Source organism: Misgurnus anguillicaudatus, chromosome 10 (genome assembly GCF_027580225.2).
Source record: "Misgurnus anguillicaudatus chromosome 10, ASM2758022v2, whole genome shotgun sequence".
Lineage (NCBI taxonomy): Eukaryota > Metazoa > Chordata > Actinopteri > Cypriniformes > Cobitidae > Misgurnus > Misgurnus anguillicaudatus.
In genome coordinates, this window is record NC_073346.2 from 13,169,574 (window position 1) to 13,186,477 (window position 16,904).

Below are 16,904 nucleotides of genomic sequence, written 5' to 3' on the forward strand. Positions count from 1 at the left end.
AGTTCACGGCACATTTTATTCCTTAATACCCCCCATAACCTGCTAAATAAATAGCGTACATTATTATCGTTTTTATACTGTCGGCGTTTCTTCCATACTAGCCTATTTCAAGCACAAAACTAAATATCACTACTATCGTTTTAGGAGGAATACGCTTTTTTAATAGGATTAATATATATAATATATATATTAATATTTTAATGGACATCTAAAATATTGCAAACATTACAAATAAGCGGGAGAAACAGGTGTAACGTCACAAGGTCGGCCGTTTCGGATGCGCATGCTCAGTGGATCATGTTCTCCACATTCAACTGTGCGTCCTCCTCCGTATCATAGCAACGGGATCGTCCAATAGTAGGGGTATACGAAGACTAAAAGGTTAATAATTTGTCACAATAAAATATATGATTTGGGGGTTACATCATTTTACGCTATTTTAAAGAATTTATAATCTCCCAAATGATGATTGCATCGATGTGGTCTTTACATTTTTAATGTTTGGTATGTTATGACTAAAGTAACCCCCCTCAAACGAGTAAGTTTCACTTCCATGTTTTGCGCCCGTTTGTCAGTCCCTCACCGCGCGGGTTGTTACGAAACTGGTATATTGTTGAAAGAGACGTTATACAAGGACAAGAAAACTTTTATAATATGGATTTAATAAATACTTGCCCATTATATTGACTTTTAGCGTCTGTGTGACGTCAGATTGTTGCTAACGTTGTAAGCGTTCTCGCGAGTTTCACGAACTCTTGAAAGGTGTTATAGTTCTTACTCTGAAATATGACTGATTACTGATATCAACATGATGTGTTTTGCATATGCAGCCCGCATGTTGCGTTTTAACGTTATTCTTTTGGTTATTACACAGATGGAGAACTTTATTTTGTATGAAGAGATTGGAAGAGGCAGTAGATCAGTTGTTTATAAGGGTAGGAGAAAAGGCAGCATACATTTCGTGGCCATCATCTGCAGTGAGAAGTCCAAGAGACCTGAATTAACCAACCATGTATGTAAACTAAATAACTAAATATGTTTCTGTCAGTGTTTTGCATGCAGTTAAAATGTGAACTTTAATGTACTTCAGTTAGTACTGCACACCTGAAATCACATTATCCCCACAGGTTAGACTTGCTCATGATATCAAGCATGATAATGTGGTGTCTTTCTATGAATGGTATGAGACAAGCAACCATTTGTGGCTGGTGGTGGAGATGTGCACAGGTAAGATTCACAGAATTGATGTTAAATGGATAGTTCACCCAAAAATAAAAATTGTGTCATTTATTCAAACCTGCATGAGTTTCTGCGTTTCTCAACAGGTTGCTTGTCATGTTGTTTAATTTGGTTTGTAACTTAAGCTGTAATGTGTTTTTTTTATCCCAGGTGGATCTCTGGCAGTGCTCATTTCTCAGGATAAGTCCTTGCCTGAAGACGTAGTGCTAGAGTTTGCCCTTGACCTTATAAAAGGTCTTAAATACATCCATGACTCTGGCATCGTTTTCTCTGATCTAACACCTGCAAAGGTAACAGCTTTACACCTGTTAGGGACACCACTGTAATATTGTTCATCCTGAGGTGCTACGTTGTACAGCCTAAAGAAAATGTTGTGATGATGAGGACCCGCTTGGGCGGATGAATGAAAAAAGCCTTCTGGGGTTTTGTTTGTGGTTATGGAAAAATAACGAATTTGCTGAATGCTTTGTTAGTTCATAAATAATAACCAATACTATTTTCTTTAATTTGAAGCACACTTTCAGAGAGATATTAGCCCTGCGTCTTATTTTGAGGCACAATTAAAGCTGTTTTTGATAGTGCTGTCCTTTCATCTCTGGCTAATGATACATTTCCCCCATTATGGAGTTTTTAGTTTTTTTGTCGATGGCTTGACTACTACAGGCTTTTAAGACATCAAGGCCTGATTTTACAGAAAAGGCTTAGCTAAACCAGGACTAAACCTTAATTAAATTAAATTAAATTAAGATGTTTAAACATCTTTTCTAAACATGCCTTAGAACAGTGGTTCTCAAACTTTTTCGGCATGTGCCCCCCTTGTTTACAGTGCATCCCTTCATGGCCCCTAAAGAAAATGTATGCCATAAAACATTCTGAAACATAAAATTTGAATTAAACAAAACATATTAAATGTTACAATTTATTGCTGTTGGTTATTAGCCTTTTTTCTTCTGAGGTTTAATTACATTTTTTTAATTTATGATAAATTAATGTTATTAATTTAATTAATTTATGTGATTTTATAAAATGTCATTAAACTGGGGCCCTCAGATTGAGAAACACTGCCTTAGAAAAAAAGTTACTGGTGTGTATCTTAAAGGGGAGATTTCACAAGACTTTTTAAAGATCAAATTAATCATTGGTGTCCCCAGAGTATGTATGTGAAGTTTTCGCTCAAATTACCATATAGATCATTTATTATTAAATGTGTCATTTTGCGTGTGTCCTTTTAAATGCAAATGAGCTGATCTCTGCACTAAATGGCAGTGCCGTGGTTGGATAGTGCAGATTAAGGGGCAGTATTATCCCCTTCTGACATCACAAGGGGAGACAAATTTCAATGACCTATTTTTACATGCTTGGTGAAAATGGTTTCCAAAACTAAGTTACTGGGTTGATCTTTTTCACACTTTCTTGGTTAATTAATAGAAGCATTGGGGGCCCTGTCATAGCACTTAAACATAAAAAAGTCAGATTTTCCCCTTTAAGACAAATTAATGGCACTGGCATATTTTAAGATCTGTAAGGGCAAGTTATTTTCAGTTGAGACAGCTAAACATGTGTTTTAGTCTAGGACTAGCCTTTAAGCCCTGTCTGTGAAGCCGGGGGCAAGAATGAGAAAATATACAAATAATAACATGTTTTGGTTTTTGTATAATTGTGTTTTTTGTTCTATTGATTTATATATCCTAGCTTAAAAAAGAAGTATAATATGCGCCTGTGTATTTGCAGATATTGGTAGATGGTCCGGGAACTCTGAAGTACTCTAATTTCTGCCTGGCAAAAGCTCAAGGAGAGAGTTTGGAGGAGTTCTTCTCACTGCTGATGACAGAAGACACAGGAGCTGGAGACAGCAAAGACAACTTCATCTCTCTACAGAAAGACATCAAGAGCAGAATTAGAGGTCACTGTTCTTTATTAATGCAAATCATTTCTCTAGTATAAATCATTTTGCAGTATAAGGTAAAATAGACGGTTTCACGAATTCCAGGTCTTTCTAAACCCCATTCACACAGCACTACGGTCACAGTGGGCCCTATCATACACCCGGCGCTATGCGCAATGCGTCTTTTGCTAGTTTCAACCCGGTGCAAATATAATTTTTATGTTTAGCGCCACGTTGTTTAAATAGCAAATACATTTGTGTCCAATTTTGTGCCCATGGACGTTCTGATCTGAAAACGAGGTGTGTTCAGGCGCATTGTTTGCGTGTTGCTATTTTAAGGCAATTAAAATAGACTACGCCATTGACCAACTAAAACCTAAAGTTAATGGCGTAATGTTGTTTTTGTTATTTAATAAGCGCGTTAGTAATATGCACTTATAAACGGGGTGACAATGCGCGTTTGCATATCACACACATGGATGCGCAGCAGCACACTTCGACCTCGGGCGCAGTAATATTGATGGGTTTGAGTTTGAGTGAGAGGGGGAGTAGTCAGGAATGATGATGTTAAAAGTGCTCTAAGCGAATTTACGCGTTTTAGACCATAAAACATTTTATGTTACATACAGCAATCATCTCCTCACTATCTGCTTGCTGCCTGTCCGCTGATCAAATTGTAAAAAAACACAATCTCTGTAGACAACCTAGGCTCCACAAACTGCAATAAATACAACGTGGCCAAACCTACCACCAGAAATGATAACAAAGTGTTCCAGCCAATAAACGACGAGAAGTATTTGGGGGTGTGGGTTGGGCACGTTTATGAAAGAACGGAAGGGAGGGGGAGGAGTTAGCTACGCTCCGTTTGTTTGAAAACAGTTCAAACATCAACAAAAAGTGACGGCACACAGATTTGCTTAGAGCGCCTTTAAACGGTGGTGTTTTCCTAGAACTAAAATGCACACATGTGGTTAGTAAACTTCAGACGCTGTGGAAAACCTACCAAGTGCAGGACTTTAAATATGTCACGTGTCTTTACAGGATCTTTACGGTATGTGTGTTAATGCATGCACAGATTCCAGAAAATCATTGGTAGTGTGAATGAACCAAACATCTAGCAATCCCGAAAAGTCCCAGATGTAATTTTTTATCATCTCTGTATGAAAAGGGCTCTACAGAGTTGCAGTATCTTTACGGTCCGTGTTTTATTTCTCCTTCAGGTTCTCCTGTGTATTGTGCTCCTGAGGTGTTGAGAGGAGCAGACTCAAGTTTCAGCAGTGACCTGTGGGCCTTGGGCTGCATCCTATATGAAATGTTCACAGGTTACACATTCCACTCATCTTAGAAAAACACTTATTCAAAAGTCTTTTTCAATTCATGTTTTATTTACATTAGCATTTCCTCTTTGTCTCAGGAAAACCACCCTTTACCTCTGAAAGTATGACTGGATTAGTTGATCTCATTTTAAACGAAGATCCTCCACCCCCAAAACAAGAAGGTTTGACACTTTTGAAAAATTATGCTGTATTAAATATTCCTTTATTTTTAAAATCATAATTGAATTCTTTCCTTTTTAAGAGCCCGCTTTCTCACAGCCCAGTCCAGAGTTTGAGAGCCTGATCATTGGTTTACTTCAGAAAGATCCAGTGAAAAGGTATTGTACAAATATATTTTAGTCTCACATCAAACATCAGTTTTAGGGAAGATATAAATCTTAAGATATTAAGATATTTTGCAGGATCCCCAGTGCTCTGTGATTCATATAATGTAAGGCAAGAGTTTCCTCCATTTTGAGTGTTTAAAAAGCAGATATGTCCAATAGAAAAGTAATCCCCACGACTCCTGGTAATATATTGATGTCTTGTGAAGCCAATCGATCTTTTTTTTGCAAGAAATTGAACATTATTTACAACATTATTAGCGTTTTATGCATAGTGTTTTAGTCAAGACCAACCGAGACCAAGTCATGACCAAGACCAAGACAGCCCGAGACCAAGGCAAGACCAAGACTTTAAAGGGTTGAGACCAAGTCAAGACCAAGACCAGTGCAAGTCACTGCATTAAAACACTTATGATAAAATGTGGAATATGCATATGATTAGGCACTCATTGGGCCCTATCTTGCACCCAGCGCAATTTACTTTGTCAGTGACGCATGTATCATTTCGTATTTTGCACTGGCGCACAGCGGGTTTTTCCCTCCACAGACGCACGTCGGCAAACTAGGGAATGAACTTGCGCTCCCTGGGCGGCTGATAGTTTTTATTTATTTTGTGTGGCAGCGTTAAACCATTATCATGCAAAAACGATTAAAATATTTTCATAAGTTTGTAGTGTGGCTGTATTACGTTTATTTTATCTAAATAATAATTAAAATGTTTTCATAAGAAACCTTAATGTATATGAACTTGATTTGTAAGTGTACTTTGGGGTTGGACCTTGCTTGCGTTTCTTGGGTCCGATTTCAAAGCCCCCAAACCCTTTCAGCGGTGAGGGTGGACGCAGCGATGTCCTCCTGTGTGCCCGGCGTGCCGATTTATGCTGGCAAGCTCCTCGTCTCCTGACATCATTGTAGCGCTTGGCGCAGCTGATGAGACAATTGCGGCTATTTTCTCTCACGCCTGTTTAACCGACGCTGATTTGGGTGGGTTTCTCCCATCCCCATACAAAACAACTTCTCTGTCTTTGACTGCTCTTACAAGAACGTGGGTCTCCTCGGCTGTGAACCGCTCCTGGCGTGCGCCTGTCAAATCCGTCATAATAATAGCAACCCGCCATGGAACTTGCGCCCTTGCGTTTAAAGGGAATGTTGGATAGCGTTCTGATTGGTTTATTTGACGTTACGCCCAAACCACACCTATGAATAATGAACCTACTTCAGACCAATCCCTTATTGATTTGCGCCCGGCGCAAGACTTATTTCTCCCGCCGGGAAAATAGCAACAGCGCCCAAGATCCGCCCACAAAGTCACTTGCGCTTTGCGCTTCGGACTTGCGTTTCAGATCGTTAAAATAGGGCCCATTGTCTGTCTGTGTGCGTGCGTATGTGTGTGTGTGTATGCCATCAGAGAAGTTGATAAAATTATCAAAGGCATTGCAGATATGTGGGAATTTATCTTTGTCTATAAGCAAATAAAAGTGAACAAACACTAAAGAGCTGAAATCAACTTAACCATTTATTCTGAACTGTCTTTCCATAGCTTGCCATCCACTTAACACAATGCAGGTGTTTTAATAAAATTAGAAAAATTGTCATTGGGAGAAACTTAAACAATGCTTAAACAATGCCAACATCATATGGCAAACCGCTGAAACCGCTGACTTGCATTATATGAATCACAGAGCACTGCAGTTTCTGCAAAATATCTTCTTTATTGTTCTACTGAAGAAAAGTTACCAACATATTGGGTGGCCTGGGGTTGAGTAAATAAAAAATTAATTTTTGGGTGAACTATCTTTTTAAGTGGAGCAACTTGAAAGATAGTGACATCTTCAGGACAAGAGACAAAATGCAGATAATATTCACATCTGCTTTGAAAAGGATTTCCCAAATCCATGTTGTTTTGTTAAATTGCAGATGAATTAAAATTCTGAGAATCAATACCCTTTTTATCCATACCTACAACTGACTATATTGCTCCTTTGATTTTGTTCAGCAGTGGTGCCAATTTGTTTAAATCATTGATGGCGTGTGTATATTTCTTTGTTGAGTCATGAATTCAAATATAGTGATTTGTTACTGCACACAGCATTTGTGTTTACCAACTCACTGAATCTGTCACATTACACTAGCACTGTAGCTTCACTACTCATCTGTCAATCGTCCATAGGTTAAGCTGGGACTCTTTACTGGCTCATCCGTTCTGGAGGGGAACATTTTCAGAGACACGGCTCTCTTCAGGAAATGAGCAAGATGGCATATCTTTGATTTCCAGGTATATCTGTCAATGCAGCTATAACTTGCCAAAATTGTCTATATATTGTCAGTTCAGTTATTTATTTTACTATCCACAGTCATGGGCGCCCATTATTCATTCTTTAAATTGTGGCCCTTCTAACAGCCTTAAAGACTTTGGTGTTTGTATATGGCTACATAAATCATCTTGTGCACAGAAGCTCTCAGTCTCTAATAATGAAGCAGTGAGTGGGCTGACTGTGTGTTCAGCACAGTGTCTTACACAATACCGCAAGTCTTTGGCCCACCCTAGAAAACACAACAAATGCAGGTCATAAGAAAACTCTCTGTGGTACTGCTGCTTTCTTCCCTGGAAACAGCTATTGTTACATCTGTTCAAGTCATTTGTTTTATGAGGATGGGGCATTATGGTCATGTTTAAGGCATTTTGTTGACACTATAGAGAAACTAAAGTTACTGACCTCTTGTTTAAATTGAGTTAATTTATGATAAAATCTGAAGTTATGGTGCTGTTGGGCTGTGATGTCAGCTGCTGTGAGTGGGCCAAAACAAGGGAGCATTGTGACTTCACCCAAGAGACTGCATGTCTACAGGACCAGACGGCCTTTCTTCATTTATTGTCATGTGCTTAAATGGATAGTTAATCCTAAATGGAAAATTCTGACTCATTGGGCAATGTTAGGGAAAACTAAACCGAGCCTCAGGCAACATTCACTTGCAATGAAAACAAGTCTTTAAAAGCATTCTTCATAATTCCTCCTGTTGTGTTATTTGTGTAGTGCATCATAAGAATGATGGCAACATTTAAAGGTGAAATATGCAAGATTTTTACTTGCTGTTTATAAACACAACATTCAAACTGGTCTTCTCCTTTCTGGGGTGAAACACTGCCAAAAAATGAATTGTTTAGCTAGAATGTTAACTTTTAGCATTGAATTTATAGTTAAAAAGAAGAGATTAAATGCAAAACCCGCTAAGTGCGTCTGGCATGATTTCTTGTTAATTAGCATTTTTTATCCGACTCCATTGATTCTCCCTAAAACCGTTATTTCTGAATGTCCTGAGGGCGGGATTAAGCGAATTTGATGCGAAAGTACTTGATGAACATATCCGCTTTTAATTTCAAATGCGGAAGTTAGTGATGTGGTATAACCCAGTAAAAGATTGAAATGAAGAAGTGACCTGATATACAGTGGGTGCGAAAAGTATTCAGACCCCTTTAAATGTTTCACTCTTTGTTTCATTGCAGCCATTTGCTAAAATCAAGAAAATTTCATTTTATTTCTCATTAATGTACACTTAGCACACCCCATCTTGATATGTAGAAATTTTTCTAAATTTATATAAAAAAAAAAAACTTTAATATCACATTGTCATAAGTATTCAGATCATTTGCTGTGAGACTCATATTTAACTCACATACTGTCCATTTCTTTTGATCCTCCTTGAGATGGTTCTACTCCTTCATTGGAGTGTTTAATTAAACATATTGGACTTGATTAGACAAGGCACACAATTGTCTATATTAGACCTTACGCATGTCAGAGCAAATGAGAATCATGAGGTCGAAGGAACGCCCAATGGGCTCTGAGACAGAATTGTGGCAAGACACGGATCTGGCCAAGGTTACAAAATAATTTATCTTATAATGTTTGAGTTTCTATGGTGAGTCAGGGCTCCAGACTAACTTTTTTCACTAGGAGCACAGTGGCCCTCAACTGAAAATTTTAGGGGCACATCCAGAAAATTTAGGGGCACACACTGTAAATCAACATGCTAACCAAATATTCACATTTCTACTAATTTCCACTGTATTACTAATAAATACTTTAATGATAAATGCAGAAAGTACAATGTGCGGTTTCAAATTTAGGTGTCACATCACAAAAAAAGGTCAAATTAACTGGTCGCACATGTGCGACTGGATGTAAAATGCAGTGGCACACTCTCAAATTTTGGTGGCAGTCTGGAGCCCTGTGAGTGTTTTATGCTGCGTCCGAAACCACTTCATACTATATAGTACGCGGAAAGCAGTAGGCGAGGCGAGTAGTATGTCCGAAAACAGTATTCGAAAAACAGTATGCGAAAAGTACCTGGATGACCTACTACTTCCGGTTAGATTTTGCAGTGTGCATACGATGGACACTTCACTATCCCATGATGCCCCGGGAGAGGAGTTATCCAACGAAGAAGACGAGGTATGCGGCTGTTTTCGCGCTGAAATGACATGGCGTGATGACGACGTATGTCACGTGATGTAGCAACATGGCGGATGTAGTACGTCCGAATCTCATTCATACTACCAGGATTCATACTATACAGTACCTACTGTTTTAACGTAAGTAGGTACTTCATCTTATTCAGTACCTACTATAGACGGTTTCAGCAGTTACAACATAAACAAGCGGCTGTCGCGGTCCGCATGTAACTTCCGGTAAACTCCGCTAAGAATAAATAACAACAAAGTACTTTTAACGTAGTTTATTTATATAACAAGCAAAAAAAAACCACATTACCTAGGAAACCAAAACATTTGTTATTTTCGACGAGGCATTTGTTCAAGAGATCAGTTTAGCAACTAGTCAGACCATTAAAAAAACGAAACCGGAAGTAAAGTTCGGATCCAGACGTGTATCACGTAGGTCCGATGAAACCGTCTATGCAGTATTCAGACGCAGCCTTAGTCTTACTGTGGGTTTACACCAGACGCAAGTTCAACGATTTGCGTGAGTAAATTACATACAAAGTCAATGCAAAGACACGATCAGATGCATCCTTGAGGCGATGCATTTGCCGCGAAAACACGCGCTATTCGCCTCAAACGCGTCTTTGCCCAAGTTGACACAAAATTAAATCCCGCGAGTAATCTAAAGCGAGTAACGCGGTGACCCGCGTTTGGTGTGTACGTAGCATTATGCAGGGTTAACACCAGATGCGATAAAGGTGGCAAGCACAAGTGATTTACATGTTAAGATAATGCAAAGACGCGAATAGGCGTCCTGGGGCGCGGTAAGCGCGGAAGGCGTTGCGCGAATGCCGTGGAACGAGTGTCGCAGATGGCGTGTTTCGTGCAAGTTGAGTGTGGCCGCAGGATCTGAACTTTGGCAGATTTCAGCGTCTGATCGCGTCTTTGCATTGACTTTGTATGTAATCTACTCACGCAAATCCTTGAACTCGCTTCTGGTGAGAACACATTTAAAATGTTCAAGCATCCAACTACGCCCGAATAGCGCGTTTTTGCCGCCTCTACCACTGCTGGTGTTTATGCATCATTATATATTCTAAACTGCAAGCGCATTTTTGTAATGAAATATAATAGCAGGATAAAAACAGCTAAATCAGCATAATATTAGTAGTTTTTGAACAATTATTGCATTTATTGTTTACTGGCAGTTTCTATAAAAGGTTTTACTGGATGGATGTGTGGATACAGATCATGGGTGTGTGTGCACCACATTCAGCTCTGGTGTGTTGATTATGGTCAAAAAATGTTTTGTACAGATTTGTACCAACTGTTGTGGCAACCTTAACTGCACAAATTATGCCGGTCTTTCTGGATTTCATAATTAATATTAAATAACCAGTCAAAACGGCATACTTGTGTCACTCGAAATACAACTACAATTAGCTTTAGTGGCTCAGTGGAAGTCTCTGACAATAAACCTAATAGTTTCTGTAGCTTAATTAGTAAAGCATTGTGTTAGCAGCACAAAAGATCATGGTTTCGATTTCCAGCGAAAACACATAATAAATGTAAGTCACTTTGGATTAAAAAAGTTTGCCAAATACAAATACTTAATTTGTGCCTGTTGGTATAATTTGCGAGGCTTCTGTGTTTAACCAGATCTTATTTTCAGTAGAGCAGGCCATACAAGCTACTGCCAAGGGCCTGCATTGTTCTACCGAGCCATCCTCTCCTTCAGTGCTTGCCAGCAAGAAAAATGTCACATTTACTTTGCTTTTACTGCGAGTTTTGTCTGCCCGACATTTTACCTCGGTATAGATGGTTTCACCAGCAACAACCTAAACAAACGACTCTTGTGGACTAAACATAATTTACAGTAGATTTCCATATAAAAGCAATAACAACGGAGTCCCTTTACAGTAGTTTATTTCTGAAAACAAGGGAAATAAATGACAAGTAAATTACCTTTGTTCATATATCAAATGTATTACACTGAGATAACGTTACTGTGTAAATTAATGTATTAGCTGGGTTTCCATAACTTCAATTTTTTTGCCCATTTTGAAGTATTGCATATAAAACAAGTGATGGAAATGACTAATTTAAAATAAACGTCCTTTAATTCGCAACAAAGGTTTTTATGCTCGCTTGAGGTGGTTTTTGACTTATGCGAAAAAGGGGAATAATGGGAGATACGCATTAACTGTTTCAGCTGACTTTGTCTTTCCGATATGGGGCTTGATGTCATCGTAATGCCCTTGCTGCTAGTGTGCCTGCATTAAAAATCTGCATTTCTTTTTCTGTGCACAGCATTTAGTTTGGCAAGTACAAGCTGCACTGCTTGCCCAATTGTAACTAAATCCAAGCTTGCCTTGTTTTATTTACTGTTGGTTACTAGGATAACAATACCACCGTCATTCGCTCGAACAACTTGATGGAAACGCACCTAATTCCCATTTGCGAATTTTAAAAAGATTTGGATTAAAACTCCACACTGAAAAAAAAAATCCTTTCAATTTACGTAATTTTAATGTGTACATCGGTCCCACATGATCCGATTGTTTAAAACCAAAATAATTTTCCTCAATTAATTTTTATGTGTCAGACCAAAACATTTTAATTATTTTAAGTAGTCTAATAGAAATATGTTGACTCAAAGTGATATTTCTCTTTACTATAACACATTTATTTTGTAATGTTTAAGTAATTTTATTATGTAAGGGGACTAGATTTTCATCTGTAATTCCAACATGCTTTTTAATGCTTATATTATGAGATTATGTAACTCTAAAGCAATTTCATTATGTCTCTGGCACCAGAATAATCACCCATAATTATCCAAATGTTATTTATTTCTTTTTTAAATACAAAATACATTTGCATTGGCATAAAAAGCAAAGAGTTTTGTACAAATGTTTAGTGATATTGAGGCAAACCACTGCTTTCAGATCATCAATTCATTTAAATCACTACACATTAATTCAATAACAGTCAATAACCATTACAACAATCAGCACATGCAGTACACACATAAAGGGGCAATTTCCCAAACAGGTTGTAGATTAATCCATGACTAGGCCCTAGTTATATTAGGATATTTTTACAAAAATAAAGTTTACAAACAAACCTACCTTACAAAAACAACACTGGAGTACATCTTTAGACAAAATAATGGCACTGATATATGGCATTGCAAAAGTCTGGGACTAGGAAAAGCCCCATCTGTGAAACTGACCCAAATGTTTAAAATAGTTACTATCACAGTAGATTTAGAAGTGCTAAAGCACAAACACTGCATTCCAAAGAGACATGTAAAACAGTAAGTACTATTATTTATAAAATGGATTTACAAACTGGAAAATATCACTCCTTCAGAAAGTCAGAGCTACAGCATTTATAAACTGTTAATCAAAGATTCAACAAAAACAAAATACAACAACAATTTCCAAAATCGACTCTGAGCAGCAAACTGTTAATGTTTTAATAAGAGAAAACACTTAAAACAGATAAAGTCAAAAATGAGCAGCACAGTCTTTCTGATCCTTTCACTGAAAGAAACTGGTTCGTTAAAGTTACTCTCAATGCAGTTTGGATTTCCTCAAAAATAAAGCGGAGATCAGGTTTAAGGCATACATCAGCTCAAACACGATGTTGCAACACCTTCATGGCTTCCAGGACTATACAAAGATCCTCTTCTTCATCACAAGAAGCATGTTGTTTGAGAGCACAAATCCCAACATTGGTGTCTTCTAATGACCTCACTGATGCTGACTTCATCCATGCCCTGTACAAAACAAACAAATGTAGTTAAAGAAACAGAAAAAAGTTTACTGTTACAATAAGTGTCATTGGAAATTAGTACAATGCAAACAAATATAAATGTAAGTATACAGACCCATGTGCATTGCCACAGCATGTTACAATTGGTTACAAATACATGGGTTACAAAGCAAGGCAGCTGCACTGTCCACTGCTCTGGGTGTGTGTGTGTGTGTGTTCACTAGGGATGCTCCGATCGATCGGCCGATAATGGCATTAAATGACTCGATCGGTGCTCGCTAAATCTGCCGATCTCATAAACCAATCTTTCTGTTTACTTTTGTCATCAAAAGGATCATGAATGTGGCTGCAATTAAAGACTTTTTTTACGTAGCACACGCATTTTTAAAACCCTTTGCTCATGTGCAGCGTGCAGATTTGTATTTCTCTCTTTGCCTTTACAGAGATATGCGTATTTTCTATGAGGACGTGCTCCGGTCAACAGCGCGAGGCGTCTTCACATCCCCATCAAACAGCGTATATAACACATATCTATCACGGACAATTGCATCCTCATGCCAAAAGTTTCTTATTTGCATGCGTCTTAAAGTTTTGAGCGTTTAAACTTTTATTTTCCTCACAGCTGCTTGTCTGCGTTCAGCCGCCGCCCACACACAGCAGCCTGTCATCAGTGCACGTGAACAGAGCGATCTCTCTCTCACGTCTTAAAGCTGCAGTAACCTAATTCATCTCTCAATAAAATCACTCTCTGCTCTTGACTAAAGAACTTTTATACTTCATACGAATGCGTGTATATTTAATTAATACAGTAAAGTCTGTGAAGCGTTTTATTTTCAGTACTTTTAGGAGACATAAGCCTTTTTAAAGCCATATTAAATTTCTCTATGCAGAATAAATATTTGTTGTGCTTATTTATTTGAGTCACTATTAAAACAATAATATACCTAATTACTGCAAGTAATATAACAAAGGCAACATCCGTGGTATTATTTTATCTAGAAAAAATGTAACAGTTACAGTCATCAAAGAGCTTGCATATCAGCTTTAAAAAAATCAGAATCGGTATCGGCCGATCACGAAGATTACAAATTGGTGATCGTATCGGCTGCAAAAATCCTGATCGGAGCATCCCTAGTGTTCACTACACTGGAATGAGTTAAATAAAGAGGCCACGTTTCGAGTGTGTGCTATCACACCTGACAATCACATCAAAAGTGAATTCTCTCATTTTCTCACTCTCATGTTGTTACAGACCTGTATATATGTCTTTGTTCTGATAAACATGAAGGAAGATATTTATTTTGAGGAATGTTTGCAACCAAACTGTTCATGAGCCCCATTCACTTCAATAGTATTATTTTTCCCCACTATGGAAGTGAATGGGGCTTATGATTGGTTTGGGTACAAACATTCCTCAAAATATCTCCCTTAGTGTTCATCAGAACAAAGACATTTATACAGGTTTGTAACAACATGATAGGGAGTAAGTGATGAGAATTTTTATTTTTGGGTGAACTACCCCTTTAAATCTTCCCAGGTGTTTTAATGACCCGTGTACCAAAAGATGTTGTAACTAAAACATACTAAACGTTCTGTACTTCCAACAATGTTTACACATTTTTATGTCTATGAATCTATATTACTTACTTCTGTCATTTGATCATTAATTGTTTGAAGTCTTTTTGCTAGCTGTCATCCTTTCTGATAGAAGAGCTTCATCAGGTTTTTGGATTGGAGGTCCAGGTGACACAGGAACATAAGACAGTAGTGATTCTTTTAAATTCAGCATTTATCTGAAAACAAATTAACCAACCATTGTATATTTGAGTACTGCGAGTCAAAGAATAATAATTGTATATTAGTTACAAAAATAAGATATAGCTCCTAACAGCAGTAAAACAGTGATAGGAATGACTTACCAATGCTGTGTAGCGCATGAAAGGATGATGGACCTATAAGAGGAAATATTCAGAGGTGAAATCAACACATAACCTCAAATGATGAAGGTCACACATACAAAGAACAATAATGAAATAAGTATTATATCTGTCATAGGACGCAATGTTGGACAAAATGAGATCTTAAAACACGGTTCTCTTCTGAAAACGTCAGCTCAAGGTGTGGCACTTCAAAGCGATTTTTTTTTTCAGTTAATATAGCAGACGTCACGCGAGACATTTAAAAAAGCTTTTTCTAATAGAATCAAGTGTTGCTCGTGGCGTAGCGAAGTCACGAATAACTGACGCGGGTCTGATAATCTGATTAAGCAGACAGTTTGTTTAATACGCAATGTCATTATGAATGTAGTCAATTGATATCATCTGGTAAATTACTTACATGGATAACATTACTCTGGACAGAATAACTTTTGGTTAGCGTTTAACGTTAATTTGTCCTGATACGTTTACATAGAACAGCTGAGTAAAAAGTGCCTCAAAAGTCAACTCAAAGCTGACAGTTTTCAACTCGGATAAAACTACCAAACGTGAAATAACGTTAAACAGCTGACATTTTTAAAACGCTGTGTTTTTCTTTATGAGCTTGACTGACTGTTAACTTACTCCACCAACCTCCTCCAAACTAATATTTACTACAAGTCATTGCAATGGCTACATATTGTAAACAAAAATAGTCTATCTAGTGAAGATATATCACGTATGAAGCGAACATAAATAAATAATAGAACTTACTTTAATAATGTGGTATCCGTCTGAGACTGAGAGAGTTCTTCTGACTGACTGACTGCTGCTGAGTCTTCATTTTGGCGCCCAAAACAAACGATCTTTATTCTTCTTTTATGGCAGTCCTTTTCATTGAGCTATACTGCCCCTGCTGCTCAGGAGGTGCCGTTTTGTGTGCAAACCCAATTTTATTGCTTTAAGTATTCAATTCAATCAATTTTAATCAATGTGAGAATAATGTGTTCATTTTACATTCAAACAAAACATTTTAATCCTAATCAATTAAATTATTTTTTCACAAGGAATATAAATATTTTGTGTTGCATATACATGTTTATTTTATTTAAATTCAAAGACCCACTAAGTCAATTTTTTTCAGTGCACGTATGTTAGCTACAGGTCCTTCAATTCTAGCCTGACTTCCAAACCTCTCCACCCAGTTTTGATCCATGCTAGTAGGCTTCCCTTGAGCCAACCAGACGGATAAATAAATACAGACAGGAAGTTTACATGCGTCCAATAAAACCATCTATATTTGCATTTTTTGGAGCTTCATCAATCATTTTATTAGCTGCTTTTCGTCTAGTTGCTGCCTTCACCTGTGAATGACTATTGGCTGGGAGCTACACACCCACCTGCCAAAGGCTGCTATCCAAAATAGTAATGATCACCCTAAAACAATACAAAAATGCAGGATACGGACAGTGTTTCTGTTGATACCACGATACACATCTTGTGGATCAAAATATGAAAGATTTTTGTATGAGTCCATACTTCTTTGGTTTTATTTGGAGGGAATCCTGCATAGTCCACTTTTTAATGAAAATATTTGAACACATGATAATCTACACTTGAAATAATTATGACAGGAATTGTGATCCTCTCTTTTACAGTACATGAATATACAGTATCTAAGTGTATTTACCGTATGTGTGTTTTAGCCTACGTTCGCCCCTTGTGGCCTCTCAGACAGCGGAGGAAACACAGACAGCACCTGCTGACCCAAGCAGCCTAAACCTCAGCAAGTCTTTCACTTTAGATAATGCATCAGACATGAGAGTCGGCACGTCCCCGCTCAAATGGTCTGAAAGTGCATGTGTATTGAATACTGTGTGTGTGTGTGTGTGTATGGTCCTTCAGCACGTACTCATGACAGTTGTTTGATCTCCTCCAGCTCATGTTCTGTTGTCTTGCATTACTGTACATATGATTTATGCA

At 37.7% G+C, this 16,904-nt stretch overlaps 1 protein-coding gene and 1 long non-coding RNA gene across 7 annotated transcripts in view; one reads left to right on the forward strand and one right to left on the reverse strand.

The window, feature by feature from the left end:
* The first annotated feature begins 232 nt into the window (after nucleotides 1–232).
* The window catches only part of ulk4 (unc-51 like kinase 4), a 213,579-nt gene continuing 196,907 nt past the window's right edge, over nucleotides 233–16,904 (forward strand). For 3 of the 6 annotated variants that reach the window (XM_073871899.1, XM_073871894.1, XM_073871897.1), the window contains exons 1-10: nucleotides 559–762; nucleotides 875–1,012; nucleotides 1,128–1,227; nucleotides 1,390–1,529; nucleotides 2,971–3,142; nucleotides 4,345–4,446; nucleotides 4,539–4,622; nucleotides 4,703–4,778; nucleotides 6,955–7,059; nucleotides 16,628–16,722. In XM_073871899.1, the coding sequence (XP_073728000.1) occupies nucleotides 875–1,012; nucleotides 1,128–1,227; nucleotides 1,390–1,529; nucleotides 2,971–3,142; nucleotides 4,345–4,446; nucleotides 4,539–4,622; nucleotides 4,703–4,778; nucleotides 6,955–7,059; nucleotides 16,628–16,722 (1,012 nt within the window). In that variant the 5' untranslated portion in view covers nucleotides 559–762. Of the gene's footprint in view, nucleotides 382–555; nucleotides 763–874; nucleotides 1,013–1,127; nucleotides 1,228–1,389; nucleotides 1,530–2,970; nucleotides 3,143–4,344; nucleotides 4,447–4,538; nucleotides 4,623–4,702; nucleotides 4,779–6,954; nucleotides 7,060–16,627; nucleotides 16,723–16,904 lie in introns of those variants that run through there. The other 3 variants (XM_073871895.1, XM_073871898.1, XM_073871896.1) reach the window with 3 other exon arrangements.
* On the reverse strand, nucleotides 12,060–15,377 carry LOC141367214 (uncharacterized). The gene is made up of 3 exons (XR_012371453.1): nucleotides 14,925–15,377; nucleotides 14,653–14,798; nucleotides 12,060–13,009 (listed from the first exon to the last, which is right to left on the reverse strand). It is a non-coding gene; the product is annotated as an uncharacterized lncRNA (long non-coding RNA).